Below are 16,611 nucleotides of genomic sequence, written 5' to 3'. Positions count from 1 at the left end.
GTATAGTCCCTTTCAACTTAAAAATTTTCTACATTATCCATTCTCTTGTTTTATTATCAACTAATATGCTGTCCTACTGACAGCTATAATTCTGTTCTCACTGTCATTTTGGAAAATTGCCATGTTATCTTAATTGTGTTGATGTAACTTTAAACTGAACAAAGTATTTAATAGTTGCAGGAGCAATAAAATTTATTTCTTTATGGGGAAAACTATGATCTATAATAGGCATGTTTTGATTTTAATTTGTCAATCTATCAGATCTAATTTGAAAGTTTTTAGAATAGTGAAAATGTCATCAAGTAGAGAGTTATTGTGTTTTGTTACTCAACAAAACACAGGCTTATGGGTATTGTTAGTAATAAAGGACATCCAAAAGTAAAATTTGCCCCGTAAAATCTGCTATATTTTATCAGATGTATTATTGACACCCTTCACACAGATATGAAATTTAGTACCCTTGTTTAGATTAGTTTACTCTTTTTCAGGTGTGCCATTTCCTCCTAGTCACAGACTTACTATGAATGAAGTTTTTGATGCTAAAGGCAAACCACGACCAGATGTACTGAAACAACATTTTATTCTTGAAGGCAAGGTTACAGAAGATGTTGCTCTGCGTGTCATTAATGAAGGTGCTGCCCTTTTACGACAAGAGAAAACCATGATCGATATTGAAGCACCAGTTACAGGTGAATTATTTACTCATAATAAAATATTCATTTGTAGGCACTAGCCAGTACTGAATTTCTTCTCTAATGTGCTTTAAACCTATGAAGCTTGTATTTTGCCTTTTGAACATACAAAGTTATATGAATATCCCCTGCTTATATTCAAAGTTGGTCAGTATCCATATCTCAGGGTATCTGGTAGGTTCTCAGAGTGGTCATAATGAGGCAAAGGTTGTAGAAAAAACTGCATCTTTGGGTCATCTTAAAACCTAGAAAACAATCTTTTGTTGTTTTTAAAGCATTATGTCTCATGAACATTTGGTTTGTGTGTTTGATCTCGGTAATCATTAGAATCTCCAGAGGCCAGTGATGAACGTCTGGCTCGGCTTCAAACAGTGTTTGTCCAATACTTGCATTTTAACTATAAGCAATTGCTATGGATATTTAAAAAAAATTTTATCAGTCTACTTAATCAGTCTACAAAACACCAAAATCAGTCTACAAAACACCAACATACTCGAGGAGACTACATACTTCATAGGCGGGGTTTCAATGCCCTAAGAAGGTGAATATGTCACTCATTCAATATCTGACCTGGTCATTGATTAAGCACCTGCACTTATTTGCAGGTATAGCAAAAGAACATTTGTCATGCCAGTTATTTTCCTATAAAAGGCCCTTTTCAAATAGAAATTTTCATTAAAATCATGCAGTTTTCCCAAAAATCTGAACTTAAACCTACTTTTTAGCTCGACTATTCAATAAGAATAAGTAGAGCTATTGCAGTCACCCGAGCGTCGGCGTAACCACTTATGTTTAAGTTTTTGTAATAGTTCAAATATTTTCAAAGTCCATTGACATATGGCTTTGAAACTTTGCACACTTGTTCACCATCATGACCCCAACCTGTAGACAGGAGGAGGTAACTCTATCAAGCATTTTGACAGAATTATGCCCCTTTTTCGACTTCGAATTTATGTTAAAGTTTTTGTAATACCTCAAATATTTTCAAAGTTCATTGACATATGGCTTTGAAACTTTGCACACTTGTTCACCATCATTACCCCAACCTGTAAACAGGAGGAGGTAACTGTATCAAGCATTTTTTTTTACTATCAAGCACTTAGAATAGTCGAGCGTTGCTGTCCTACCGACAGCTCTTGTTTACTTCACAAATTAGCAATTTTAGCGATCATTTTTTTCAAAATCAAGAGGCAAAGGGCTCTTCCCAATTAAGTAAAAAAAATCACAAAATAAATCATGCCTTTATAGATAAAATTGGTTTGTTGACAGCTATTGTAAAATTAAGATGCAGTTGTTGTTAAAACATGGTAAAAAAAATCCTGCTGTTCTGTGGTGACATTACTTCAGGTAATTTTTAGCTTTTTACACACAATTCTAATTGTATTGAAGATTTACATTTAATTTGGTTGTTCCAACCAACACAGTGTAGGTCATATGGCGACCTTCCAGCAAAGACTTCAGGGGTCTGTTTGTGCATTATTTCAGGCACAAACTGGCACCTGAGTAGTACCACGGAAGTTCCATAAGCTAGCTGGATAGCTTCCTCACATGTAAGAAGTCATGATTAGTACCCTTAGTGGTGAGGGGCAATTGATTTGAGTTAAGGACCTTAACTACACCAAGTTTTGTTGATGGAATTTTTTGAAAAATTGTAAAGGGGGTTGCAGATCATGAGACAAGGGGTGAAAATCGGGGAATTGTATCTGGGCCGTGGGGGGGGGGGGGAAATATGGCTTGTATTTAAATCTGAGCAAAGAAATTTTCTGTTGAAGATTGTGCACTCTGATGAAAACACAAATCATTGTCTGGTGGATGTATTTACACAAACATTCTGGGCCATTTCCACAGCCACCATAATATTATTCTGCCGGATTAAGGTGAAGCTGACATGTCACATGACAAGTTAAATTAAAAAAAACCATAAATTAAAAAAAAAAAACATTTGTAAAAATTGATGTTTATTATAATCATCCGGTCTTCTAATAAATGTTTGTTCATATCACATCATTATTTGATCTGTTCACAATTTTTGTTTTCTTTAGGGTATTTTGCTGAAAAATTTTGCTTTCATGATTATCTGCCCAGAGCTTAGATATTTTGCCTGTATCATACATAACCTTGTGGTCCTCCACAAAAGTTGTATAAATCATACCCCTGGGATAAAAAAATGGCCTTGCCCTAGGGTTGCACAGTTTACATCTTTTATGAAACTGCAATACCTAGAGTTTAGATATTTGGCATGATTGTAACATTGCCAAGTAGACCTCTACAAAAGTTAAATAAATCATGGCCCTAGGGTCAAATTGGTCCTGTGTAGTAAAAATATCTTAAAAGACTTATTTCAGAAGCTACAATGTCTAGAGCTTAGGTACATGTATTTGTCATCAATTGAGCATTTTCCATACACAAATAATCAAAAAATTGTGCAGCTTGTGTAAAAAATGACAAAACCAATGTGACCTTATTGCTGGACTTGAACATAGAAAAATTGTGACCTTTCCTTGCAAAATATATCAGGTGAGCAATCCAATGCCTTCAAGCCATGTTGGGTACTGTAATTTCGTTTAGAAATATCCAGTGGGCATGCTGAGTTTGGGAGAAAAAAACAACATGATAAACCAAACTTAACATATTGATTCTTTGCAAGTCTGCAATATTTTGCATGTAAGAAATAGTGGAAATAGGCAAAAGCACCATGTACCTCTATATGGCATGGTTTTGCGAATATACAGTATGAACAAAATCACACATTTTATCATTAATTGCCTTTAATCTATAGATTTTGTTTCCTATAAATCTATGTTGAAAGTTGCCTATATTATCTTGGATAGTTTTCAAATATTGTATGATTCAGGCTGTCTACAGGTAACCAGCGTTGGTGTGGATATGTGTTACTATTAATAATAAATTACATACACCTAAATTTTTTTTAGCTTAGGTGAAGACAAAAAAAAGCTATTAAATTATGGAAGCCTTTAAGATATTGGAGAGCAGAGAGGTTAAAGAAAACACCTATTGTTGTTGTTTCTTGTAAATGAAAACAGTGATTCTGTATCATATGTATGTCAAATAACAGATGCGCAAAACATAATGCCATACAGGTCTGCTTCTGTGGTTGTGCAAGATAACCTATTGAAATTCTTAAGATACCTTTGGATGTATTTAGGTAGCTGTTTTTATCACTGTTGTAAACAGTAGTAGTTTGTGAGTGAGTCATACTTTGACATTTGCCTTAGATATTGGTATTAAGCTTCTGGGTGTCTGCCAGAGACTGTGTTGTTATTAATTTCAGAAATGTGGTTAATTGTGCAGAAATTACAACACTGTTTTTGAAACTGAAACAGCATTATAGCGAGACAAATTATGTAGGAAGATTTGTTTGTCAGTATCAAGATAGAAAAGTGAATGTTTCCCAGTTTTCTTTAAATTTAAGAGTTCATTAAGACATTTCCATACATATATTTCTTAAGGAACATCATTTTACAAAAGTTTGAAGATAGTTCAGGTTAATCCAATTTTAAAGATCCCTTTGCAAGGAAATAACATTAACTCTCCTAAAAACAAGACTGCAACATCTTCACAGACTGCTGTAGTTTTGCATTTATTGATTTTTTTTATAACATCAAAGTGCCCTATAATTCTATGCTTCATTGAATACCAGAGAACATGCTACCTGTCTATTAATCACTTTTGGGTTATTGTAAGTGATAAACTTGTGTTAACAAAAACTGTGATAAACTTGTGTTAAACAAAACTTAAAATTTATATCCAGTATTGATAAAGTGGCTAACATACAATTACTGGGACATATTGCATGCCAGTGTGCCAGAGGTTAAAAGAAATTAGAGCCAGAAATAATCACTAAAGGTCTTCCTCCTTTGATTTTTGTCTAGACAATAGAGCAGAAAGTGAATCTAATTCATTTAATGATTGCTGGACTTAATGGTAAAACTAATAAGTAGAGAGTTATGTAATGTAAGAATATAGGGATAATGAAAGATCTGTTCATGGAAAGAAAATAGAACTTGTCTTGCAGAAATGCAGGTTGTATATGATTTATTCTTTCTTGGCCTGTCGTCCCCATTGTTTCTTTGGGGAAAAGAAAGAAAGGAGAAATAACCAGTGTGTAATATATATATCATAATCTATGTTATGTAAGAAGTGAAAAAAGGTTAAAACATAATTAATATTTTAACATTTTATGAAAATTTGACAATAATATTTGGCAAACATTTGTATATTTCAGTATGTGGTGATATCCATGGCCAGTTTTATGATCTGATGAAGCTATTTGAGGTTGGAGGTCCTCCAGCTACCACACGCTACCTCTTCTTAGGTGATTATGTAGACAGAGGCTACTTTAGTATAGAGGTATGTCCTAGTGATTCTTTCATTTCTTTCTCTGTAACCAGCTGTATACTTAGCTGTCCCAATGGCTTCACATTAAAATTATATGAAAGTTAATGCATATCTTGATGGTAACTGAATTCTTTACATTAGTGCTTTCAGTTTTATAATTGTAGAATAATCTTGAAATGAGAATAGATTAGTATTGCTGAATAACATCATGTAAAACTGAATAAAAAGTATACAATTGCTGTTGAATAGTAAATTTCTTGTTATGAGAAACTAAGATAATTTAATAACTTTTATCTGACATACTGTATAACTGTTAACTGAATTATTTGGCAACATGTGTATAATTATTCGGTTTTTACTTTTTCAGTGTGTATTATACCTATGGGCTTTGAAAATCTTATATCCCAACACATTCTTTCTGTTGAGAGGAAACCATGAATGTCGGCACTTAACAGAGTACTTCACATTCAAACAAGAATGTAAGTTTTTCAGTATATTTTCCCCCCCAGATGACCAATTCATGTACAAGACTTAGTAAAATAGATTGATAGAAATGAAGTTCATTAACTCCAAATTCCTCAATAGCTAATTAGCTACATATTTTAAATCTGTAAATCTGATTAGAAGTGCACTTGCTGAAAGGCTAATTCAAATGATTGACTTACTAAATACAGCAATATTGAATTTGTAGGAGTTTAGTTTATCAATCTATAGCTAATGAGGCAATTAATATGAAAAGCCATGTTTTCATATTACAGTGTGAATGTGTTTTGTTTGTGAAATTTATTTTCACTGGAAGAAGATCTTCTCTATCCTGTAAAAGTGTTTAATTATGAAAAGTGCTTTCCGGTAAAGTTGTGATGTATATTTAGCATGGCTGTTATTGATATAATTGATGTGAACTTGTCCAAGTTATGTAAATAAAGGATCTGTGATGAGGGTGGTGAGTGGGTGAATGTAATTAAGTTTCATAAATACTCTCTAGACTGAAGGAAATTAAACCAGCTTCTTTAATTGTTATTTTAAGGCTTGATGCACTGTTCAAGATAATATTGATTTTGCTGTCTTCCTGCCATTCATTTGACAAGAAATTTACGTCTCTTGCTGTAAGGAATTTTATATTAAAGATTTAGCAGTGAACTGATGTCTTTTCTGCAAAAACTTGTTAATTTCTCACTGACAAAAAAGATGCACAGGTTTCTGGGGCTTTTGATATTTTGGAGACAAGAATAAAAAAGAAAAAGTTGATATAAAAGACTCTTTTAGTATAATGTGTGATGGTTATGTTTTTGCTTGTCATTAGCTAAAGCCTTCATGTTACAGTAGTATAAATTGAAATGATCTGTGTTTTCAAATTATGCAAAAGTAGCCAGTTCAGATACGCCAGTATTCAGCAGTAAAGCATTCTGTGGTGATTTTAACATTTTTAGATCAACTGTTAAAACAAGAGGAAGAGCTACTGTACTGTTTTCGGCGTCTTACTAAGTAAATTTTTCCATGCAAGTTGGTAATTTCAAATCTGTTGAAGAGAATAGGTTGAAACTTCACATACTTATTTGAGAGCATTATAAGGGGTCACTGTCTGAGGGCCATAACATAGTTTGGCAAAAGTTTGGTGGTATATTCAACAGTAGCCAGTGATTTTTGTGACTGCTGGGGCTTGTTAAAATGTTTGGTTTATACAGAATTTATTTTAGTTAGATTGTGTAGGAAGCTATTTTAGCTTATAGACACACTTTCGAATCCGTTCCTGGGTTTGAAACCATGCGACTAGCGATTATGATATTACTAGGCCAACATGTTAACCACTCTGCCATGCCGCCACAAACACTTTCTAGTTTTAAGGTTGTTCCATTTAATTTATGTGAAATTTTCTTAATACATTTAATGTTAATATTACCTAGGTGCTGGTTCTTTATTTGTCTATCAGTGAAAAGATTAAACTGTTCTTTTAGAGTAAAGTGGGCATCATTAATTTAAGGAGAATTCTTTGCTAGATAGCCGGAAAAAGCATGTGAATCTTTGAAATGTCAGGTTAATAAGTAATGCTAAATTTTTATTTTTCTTCAAGGAAATGTTGGAAGACTGTAGAATCTTGGCAATTATTTATCTTTAATCAACAGTCTTGTTAACTTTGTCAGAGAAAAGTCGGTACAAATTACAAAAACCTGAAAAAAGATACATTGCTAGATGAAGCAGATATGATTCTTAATTGTTCAATTTTCCAAACTTTGATAAGTTATATTACTGTCCTTTCTGAACTGTAATTGTTAGTTGTATAGATGGTAGGTTTCTGTACTAGAAAGTTTCCACTTTGTCTGTAATTAACTGTTGATTGATAAAGTTGAAGAAATAGTGTTGTTGATTGATTGATGTACATCAGGTTTTCTTACTTAAATCACTCTGCTAGGATTGATTGTGTTAAGTTTTATATTTAGATTTTGGTTTAGATGAAACAGCTGGAAGGTAAGTCAAATGTTTATTTGTTTGATCACGTTTCAATAATATGCATTTTGGTTTGCACACTTGAAAGAAAACGTCTCTTGCTTAAGAAAATTTATATTAAACATAGCATGCTGTGTCTTTTCTGCAAAAACTTGGTTAATTACTGACAAAAGATGCAATTTCTGGGTTTTTCATATCTTGAACAAGAATTAAAAGAAAGTTTAAGTAGGAAAGATCTTTTAGGTAAATCGTGTCTGTTATGTTTTGCTTGTCATAGTCCTTCTGTTCAGTACGTATAAGTGTCGTTTCACAAAATGATCCGTTCGATACGCCAGAATTACTGAAACATTTTGTGATTTAACATTATTAGATAACTGTCAGAGGAGATAGCACGTCTGTTTTCTGCGTCTTACTAATTTAAATTTGTTCATGCATTGGTAATTCAAATCGTTGGAAATATGGTTAAATTTACACATAAATATTTGAAGCAAAGTATAAATCATTATGAAACTAAATAGTGGGCAAGAGTTGGGTTATGCAACATAGCCGTATTTTTTCTGCTCTTGTTGAAAATTTGGTTGCTATACAAAAATTTAGTTGAATTTAGAAGTATTTTAGCTTATAGAATATTTCAATCTTTTTTCCACATATCATGTTTCTTTATTTCCCTCTGCCCCCCTTAAGGTGTTTACATTTAATTTATATGATAATTTCTTCATCAATTATAATCATACTTTTGCTGGTTTTTAATCCTGCAGTAAAAATAATCTGTAGATTAAAGTGCCATTAATTTAGAATTTTTTAGGCCGGAAAAAATGTGAATCTTTTTCATTAAATAACTTTTTATTTTCCTAAGAATCTACTTAAACTTCATATTATGTTTCTTTAATCACGTCGAACTTTTTGAGAAGCGGTAATTAAAACCTGCAAACGATACATTCAGATAAGTATGATCTCTTAATTGATTTTTTTCGAAACTGTTATTTTCACTCAACTTCTTTCACTTAATTAGGATTTAGGTTTTAAAAATCCACTTTCTGTAATTAATTATGACAAAGTTGAAAAATAGTTTGTTGACTGATTGAATTACACATTCTTATTAAATCAAACTTATTATTTGTAAGTTTTGTTTTAGATTATTTTTAGATGAAACATCTAAAGTCAAGTAAATGGTCTAGTTACACAGGAAAGAGTTTGTTTAGAAAGAAATAAAGAGTCTTTTTAGCAGAAAATCTGGTGTAGGGAAACTAACTTGTTAATTTTGCCCGTAATACTTTTATTTTCAAATCTTCATGTTTATTTTTCAAATGAAGCATTATTTTGCAGACATTATTAGGCCATCTTTACATTTTGCATCCTTGCTCAGTTGTTAAAAGGAACCTGAACCACTTAAAATACATTATAAATGTTTTCTTTAATTTCAGGCAAAATAAAGTATTCTGAGCGTGTTTATGATGCATGCATGGATGCATTTGATTGTCTGCCACTTTCAGCTTTAATGAATCAACAATTCCTTTGTGTACATGGTGGGCTTTCTCCAGAAATTCACAATTTAGATGATATCAGAAAGGTAAGACATATTTTGCTTTATTTATACTAAATGCACCATTTCTAAACCATGTTCCTGCACTGCCATATCATTTGGTGAGGGTTACGTCTAGCATGAAAATATAATAAGGGATAGTTCTTACATGCGTAAGAACGGTATTAGGTAACATTATATTATATTATATAAAAAAATGGTCGGACTTTGATTGGACTGTCCCATACAGGTTGGGGCCTTTCCTTGTTGGTGGGAGTGGAATTATGAAGTCTCTGCTATTTATGAGAGTAGAGGGGTACAAGATAACATTTGACCAGTACATCAGCAAAAGTATGATTACATATACTGTGCTTTAATAAAGAGATAAAACAAAAGCCAGCCTTGTCATGGAAACCTGCAAATTTTAATTTTATAAGAATTATGATGACAAGCATCAAAAAATATTTTCAGAGTCACTTGTCTTACAGGACGAGTAGCTTTCAAATTCTATGAGCAGGCAACAATTTTCTACTCTTCCTTCGTTTAGTTCTTAAATTTTACTTGTAATTACTAGCAGACAAGAGGAATTTTCGATATCTGGATTAAATGTTTCAGTGTAGGTGTTTAAAATGTTGAAATTACATAACACTAAAGTATCACCATGTCATCAGCATTCATATTGGTAATATAAAAAAACGGCACAGATTATAATTAGAAATGTCATATCAGTTTTCACATTAATATTCAATATGTTATTGATCTTTATTTCAAAATTTCACTTTTATTTGCATAAGAGTAGATTTGTATTGACACTGGTGCATTTTGGGTAATGAAATTCAACTAAAAACTATTTGATTTGCTAAAAACACATAACTTACAATCTGAAGGGGATGATTGATATTTATTTAGCAAACAAAGACTTTCACAGATTGAAAGAGACAACTTAATACTTTACAACTATTACACATATACATATGTCTGTTTGGGGCAAGTAGGTTATAGCCCTAAACTTTTAGACAACTTCATTTGTTTGACAGTGTATACTGAAATTTGCTCTGCCAAAAATAGGCTAGCCATTTTTATAGTGCACCAAGGGGGAGTTTTGATACTTATCCTTTTTGCATAAAGTCTGAGCTTTTAGGAAATGAATTTCTGATAATGCGTGTAAGGGGATAAATGTTTCAATTGATTTTTTTGGTGGCTGGCTTGTCGTTTATCTCTTGCTGTATAAACAAGTGGTGAGAAAGATAGTAATTTTGTCATGAATATTTAATAAATACAGTGCTTTCTTGGATATACAAGTATTACCTCATAGAAAGTTAATGTACAATGCCCGTAGAAATCTCTCTCCATATTTTTGATAGAATTTGTAGTGTCTTTTTGCAACATTTAGCATTGCATAAAGACATATGTAGGTAAAAAAGCACTTGGAATGAATGTCATTTTAGTATTTATATTACAAGATAGGTATAAAGACATTTCATGATCATGTACTTTTGTATGTTGCACAGGGGTGCAGAATAAATGCATAATGAAAAGTGTTTGTGCAGGTGCCAGGATTTGTAAGGTGGGGGGGGGGGAATCATGGTACTGATTACAGTTGATATTATAACTCTTGACAGAATTTAGTAATCATTGTAGCATTTTATGGTTTTCTAACATAGGTAGGTGGTTTGTTGGTGGTTAGTGTAGGGCACATCTTAAATCATTATTTAAAAAGAAAAGAATTTGTATTTCAGTTGGATAGATTTAAAGAACCTCCAGCATTTGGGCCAATGTGTGATTTACTCTGGTCAGACCCTTTAGAAGATTTTGGCAATGAAAAAACAACAGAACATTTTACACATAACAGTGTTCGAGGTTGCTCATACTTTTATAGGTGAGATAGTTTGTAATTTAAACACCATTGTCTATATCTATCTGTTTTCAAGTAAGATGCCAAAAAAGTATGAATTAAGTAAAACATTTAATAGCATATGTTTGCCCAGTTATAACTGTTTGCAAGGTTATGTTTAAATATCCCCTTAACACACTCAATATTTTAAATATGAAAATACAGATTTTGTTCAATGATAAATTTTATTAGTATGAAACTACTGTACTAATTTTCCAATTCAAAATTTGAGCAGGATGCATTCTAATTTGCCAGGAAGTTATTACTAATACAATATTGGAAGGGTATGAATTACAAAGAGGAAGTTGTATGTATATATATACACAAAGAGAATAAACAATTAACCATTCATTTATTTGAATCTGTCCTTTTGAATAAAATTTATTAACAAATGTTAGTAGATTTTATATTGATACAGAATTCAAGGTCATTGATAAGTTTATAACTGCAGTTATTAGAGGAAGTGGTATATCAAGATAAAGGGGTGTATATAGTGTCACTTGAACACAGGTTAAATAATGGTTTTCGTTTATGATTTGTACATTTTAATACCAGTTATTTCTTTACTTCAGAGAATTTTGCCCACACAAATTGATCTCTTTCATTTGATATTGCCTGCGCTTTTCTGTAGAAATATAAATTTATAGATAATGTGTTTCCATCAAGCACTGGCTGTAAATTACAAAAAAAACATTCCTTGCATTAAACGAATGGTGCATTGTAATAATGCAGCAATAAAAAAGACCTTAAATTGATTTGGTAATTAATTTTAGTCAGGACAAATGAATATTGTTTTCTGTATTCTCTTGTTGTGAAATTTCTGTGATGGAAAATTTATCTCTTGTCAATTTTAATTTTTTTTTGATTCGGGAAGAGGGAGGCCTGCTTTCCATATCCCTTGGTTATACTTTATCTTTACTTGTAGAGGAGAGAAATATTGCTTCTGTCAGTTTCTGTGTATAAAGAGCAATTTTGAACCATGTGTAAATAAACTAGTTTTATGATTTTACAATAGTTTTTAAATACATGATTATATTGTATATTTCAGCTATGCAGCTTGTTGTGACTTCTTACAACAGAATAATTTATTATCAATTATAAGAGCACATGAAGCACAAGATGCAGGGTATGTTTGTATATATTTGTGTTTGTAGTTGAAAGTCTGACTTGATTATATTGATACCTCAACAGTGCTGGTCTTAATATAAAGTTAAGTCTTTATATGCACATTTCATGATAAAATCTTTATGAAAATTATTCTAACTTCTTTATAAACAGACTTGTCAACTTTGAAGAAGATCAGTACAGATCTACTTGGGTTTTACTAAAAATGTACATGTACATGGTTGACTGGAGGGGAGTATTATTGACAATTATGCTCTTTTTCTTATGCTGTTGAGACATGGAAATGAGAAAATGTTCAATACTTACTGTACTTCAATGTGCTGTGTTTATTGTGGCAGTTTACAAAGTGACTGAATAATGACCTCAGTCTGTACAGAACCAATCATGTTATACAGTATCAAGCCATGACTGAATTATGCCCTGTACAGATAAATATTAAGCCATGACTGAATTATGCCCTGTACAGATAAATATTAAGCCATGACTGAATTATGCTCTGTACAGATAAATATTAAGCCATGACTGAATTATGCCCTGTACAGATAAATATTAAGCCATGACTGAATTATGCCCTGTACAGATAAATATTAAGCCATGACTGAATTATGCTCTGTACAATATTAAGCCATGACTGATCTCACAGTAATAAGCAACACTTCAGATTTTTAATAAGTTGTTTTATTTTGTGTTACAGATATAGAATGTACAGAAAAAGTCAGACCACGGGATTTCCTTCATTGATAACTATCTTTTCTGCACCAAATTATTTAGATGTTTATAATAATAAAGGTAAGATCCGCGTTGAGTAACAAATGCTTGTTTACAAAGTGAAAAATCTGGTTGCCAAGTTTTCATTGAAAGATAGAGCCAAGTTTTCAAACCCAACATTTCCTAGGCATGTCATTATATTGTAGGCGAATAATTGTTTATATAACTAGGAGGCAGGCATCGTATGGAAATTAGAGCAATAATTGAGAAATATGAACACAAAATTACAAACGTTATTCAGAATGATTAGTCTGGTATAAAGAATTTAAGTGTCAGGTCTTAACTCTTAAGTCAATGCCCTATTGCTTATAACAGTAAGAGGTTTGGTTACAAATAAATAACATGGTCATATGTTTCAACACCACGTCATACTTTACAAGATGTGTGTGACTAGCTGACAAACATGTTTTTTCCCCTGTTAACTGTTAAAAACATGGTGTGTGACGATCTATTTATCACAACTAGAGTTGTTTCTTGTAATACAATTTACCAAACATATAACAGTATAAATATCTTTCTGGTTTTACATTATTTAGGCATGTTTACACTAAATTCATGAGTTAACGTTTTTGACATGCCCTATTATAGATATTCTTTTCAAGACCATATTTGTACAATGTAGAAACAGCATGATTTCCAAGCTGAAACCAATTAGATATGCTTAAGGTAATAAGCTATTTTGTTATGGGAGTTTAGCAGACAAATTCCCCACATATTTGTTTGTTGTTAACAATTTTTATTGTACTGATGAGAAAGGCATTTATTATATATATGCAGACATTTTAGCCTTAGGTTTCAGTTTATTGATTGATAAAGATAAAGGTAACATAAATGTTAACTATTCTGTCTTTGTCAAGTTGAATTCTTGTTTTCTGTACTAATTTTTAGCTCACCTGTCACAAAGTGACAGGGTGAGCTTTTGTGATCGCTTTTCGTCCGGCGTCCGTCCGTCCGTCCGTCCGTCGTCCGTAAACTTTTACTTTAAATGACATCTCCTCATAAACCACTAAGCCAATTTCATCCAAACTTCACAGGAATGTTCCATTGGTGGTCACCTTTAAAAATTGTTCAAAGAATTTAATTCCATGCAGAACTCTGGTTGCCATGGCAACCGAAAGAAAAAACTTTAAATATCTTCTTTTAAAAAACCATAAGAGCTAGAGCTTAGATATTTGCCATGAAACATCTTCTAGTGAGTGTCTACCAAGTTTGTTCAAATAAAAGCCCTGGGGTCAAAATTGGCCCCGCCCCGGGGGGTCATTGATTTTCCCTATATGCATATAGTAAAAACTTAAAAAATCTTCTTTTAAAGAACCCAAAGAGCTAGAGCTAAGATATTTAGCATGAAACATGTTCTAATGGGTGTCTACCAAGTTTGTTCAAATAAAAGCCCCGGGGCCAAAATTGGCCCCGCCCCGGGGGTCATTGATTTTCCCTATATGCATATAGTAAAAACTTAAAAAATCTTCTTTTAAAGAACCCAAAAAGCTAGAGCTAAGATATTTAGCATGAAACATGTTCTAATGGGTGTCTACCAAGTTTGTTCAAATAAAAGCCCTGGGGTTAAAATTGGCCCCGCCCCGGGGGGTCATTGATTTTCCCTATATGCATATAGTAAAAACTTAAAAAATTTTCTTTTAAAGAACCAAAAGAGTTAGAGCTAAGATATTTAGCATGAAACATGTTCTAATAAGTGTCTACCAAGTTTGTTCAAATAAAAGCCCTGGGGTCAAAATTGGCCCCGCCCCGGGGGTCATTGATTTTCCCTATATGCATATAGTAAAAACTTAAAAATCTTCTTTTAAAGAACTCAAAGAGCTATGGCTAAGATATTTAGCATCAAACATGTTCTAATGGGTGTCTACCAAGTTTGTTCAAATAAAAGCCCTGGGGTCAAAATTGGCACCGCCCCAGGGGTCATTGATTTTCCTTATATGTGTATAGCAAAAACTTAAAAAAATCTTTTTTTAAAGAACTCAAAGAGCTATGGCTAATATATTGAGCATCAAACATGTTCTAATAGGTGTCTACCAAGTTTGTTCAATTAAAAGACCTGGGGTCAACATTGGCCCCGCCCCGGGGGTCATTGATTTTCTTTATATGTGTATAGCAAAAACTTAAAATCTTCTTTGAAAAAAACCCAAATAGCTAGAGTTTAGATATTAAGCATGAAACATCTTCTAGTAAGTGTCTACAAAGTTTGTTCAAATAAAAGCCCTGGGGTCAAAACTGGCCTGGCCCAAGGGGTGTCATTGTTTTTAACTATATGTGTAAAGTAAAAAAAACTTAAAAAAAATCTTCTTTTAAAAAGCCCAATGAGCTAGAGCTTAGATGTTTAGCATGAAACATCTTCTTATGGGTGTCTACCAAGTTTGTGCAAATAAAAGCCCTTGGGTTAAATTGGCCCTGCAACGTTGGGGGGGGGGGGGTGGGGTTTTGTGGGGGGGGGGGCCTATATACAGGTGAGCGATCTCAGGGCCATCATGGCCCTCTTGTTTATGGCCTCTTAACCTTTGTCACACTGCATTAATGTAATGGATTAGCCTTGCTATGTCAAATTTTATTTTAAATTTTATCATTATCAGATTGTAAATATTTATCCACTGGTCAGACTGCATGCATATCCAGGCTGGCCTTTTGTCCATATTGGTAGCATTTGAAAGTCATTTTTACCAATGTTTACACATAACATTTGAATTTTATATCTTATTTCAGCTGCTATTTTAAAATATGAAAACAATGTGATGAACATAAGACAGTTCAACTGTTCACCCCATCCATATTGGTTGCCAAATTTTATGGATGTATTTACTTGGTCATTACCATTTGTAGGAGAAAAAGGTAAGCAGAACTCCATTATATCTGTTTTGATTGGAAATGTAATATCAAAACCAAGAATCATCATGGAAGTAAAGTCCATTATTACGAGATAGAAGATTTTTTGTTTGTTCATATATTCAGTTGTTTTTGCTTTTGACAAATCTATTTATATTACATTTCCATCCTAGTTATCTTAACCATTAGTCTGCTGGGGTCAACAGAATCTTTACATGCGGCCAGTGCAGATCAAGATCGACCAGGACATGCCTGCCGTCTGATCATGGTCTGCACTGTTCGTTATTCAGTAAATGCTTTTGGTGAAATTTTCCAAAAAAATAATTAATGGTTTGGCCAAATTGAAAAATGGACAAGTCCATTAAAGCTATTAATGGTTAATGAAGGCTAGTGTATGTCTACCCAGGTGCCCATTTGTGTTGGGGGGATACCATACTTTTTTGAAGGTATCCAGTATTTTCTACCACAAGTTACCATATGACCTCAAGTTCAATAAAAACATAAATTTATAAATATAATTTAAGAATCGATATTGGTACTAAGTTGTTGGAGCTCTATTTTCTTACTGTAATTTTAACATGAAAACCATTTACACCATTTCTTTGAAAATAAATTGGAAAAGGGTGAACAAAAATCTTTAAATGAAACTCGTTTTCTGCTATGGTTCTCTTAAATTTCCTGATCACTTTAAGAATTTTACATTTAGATGGTTGAATTAATGTTTTTAGGAGGAACAATCGAGCAGAAACTAAGCTAGATTCATTGGTATTCAATATATGAAATCCATTATATCAGATTTCTGGGAATTTATCTGTGATATTGCAAGCTTAACTTGCCATCAATAGGTTTTGGTTGAGTTATATTACAATGCTATGGATATAGTCTTTCTCTCAGCTGTCATTAATTGCAAGAATGAAGTAAAAAAAAATGTATATAAAAAATTAGCAAGGCTTGTTGGCTGGGAGTGACTT

The 16,611-nt window shown here is 32.6% G+C and overlaps 1 protein-coding gene across 6 annotated transcripts in view; it reads left to right on the top strand.

The window, feature by feature from the left end:
• The window catches only part of LOC132740887 (protein phosphatase 3 catalytic subunit alpha-like), a 51,340-nt gene that overhangs the window by 5,446 nt on the left and 29,283 nt on the right, over positions 1 to 16,611 (top strand). For all 6 annotated transcript variants that reach the window (XR_009627223.1, XM_060728945.1, XM_060728955.1 and 3 more), the window contains exons 2-9: positions 489 to 689; positions 4,939 to 5,063; positions 5,419 to 5,530; positions 8,921 to 9,066; positions 10,758 to 10,897; positions 11,961 to 12,038; positions 12,732 to 12,826; positions 15,521 to 15,646. Coding sequence is in view for 5 of the 6 variants with exons in the window: in XM_060728945.1 (XP_060584928.1) it covers positions 489 to 689; positions 4,939 to 5,063; positions 5,419 to 5,530; positions 8,921 to 9,066; positions 10,758 to 10,897; positions 11,961 to 12,038; positions 12,732 to 12,826; positions 15,521 to 15,646 (1,023 nt within the window). In the remaining variant the exon portion in view is untranslated. The remainder of the gene's footprint in view (positions 1 to 488; positions 690 to 4,938; positions 5,064 to 5,418; positions 5,531 to 8,920; positions 9,067 to 10,757; positions 10,898 to 11,960; positions 12,039 to 12,731; positions 12,827 to 15,520; positions 15,647 to 16,611) is intronic.

This window comes from Ruditapes philippinarum, unplaced genomic scaffold (assembly GCF_026571515.1).
Source record: "Ruditapes philippinarum isolate M1 unplaced genomic scaffold, ASM2657151v2 ctg179_1_1_1_1, whole genome shotgun sequence".
In the NCBI taxonomy this organism is placed as follows: domain Eukaryota; kingdom Metazoa; phylum Mollusca; class Bivalvia; order Venerida; family Veneridae; genus Ruditapes; species Ruditapes philippinarum.
The sequence above is the reverse complement of the archived record's forward strand: the minus strand, read 5'-3'. Positions and strand labels throughout refer to the sequence as shown.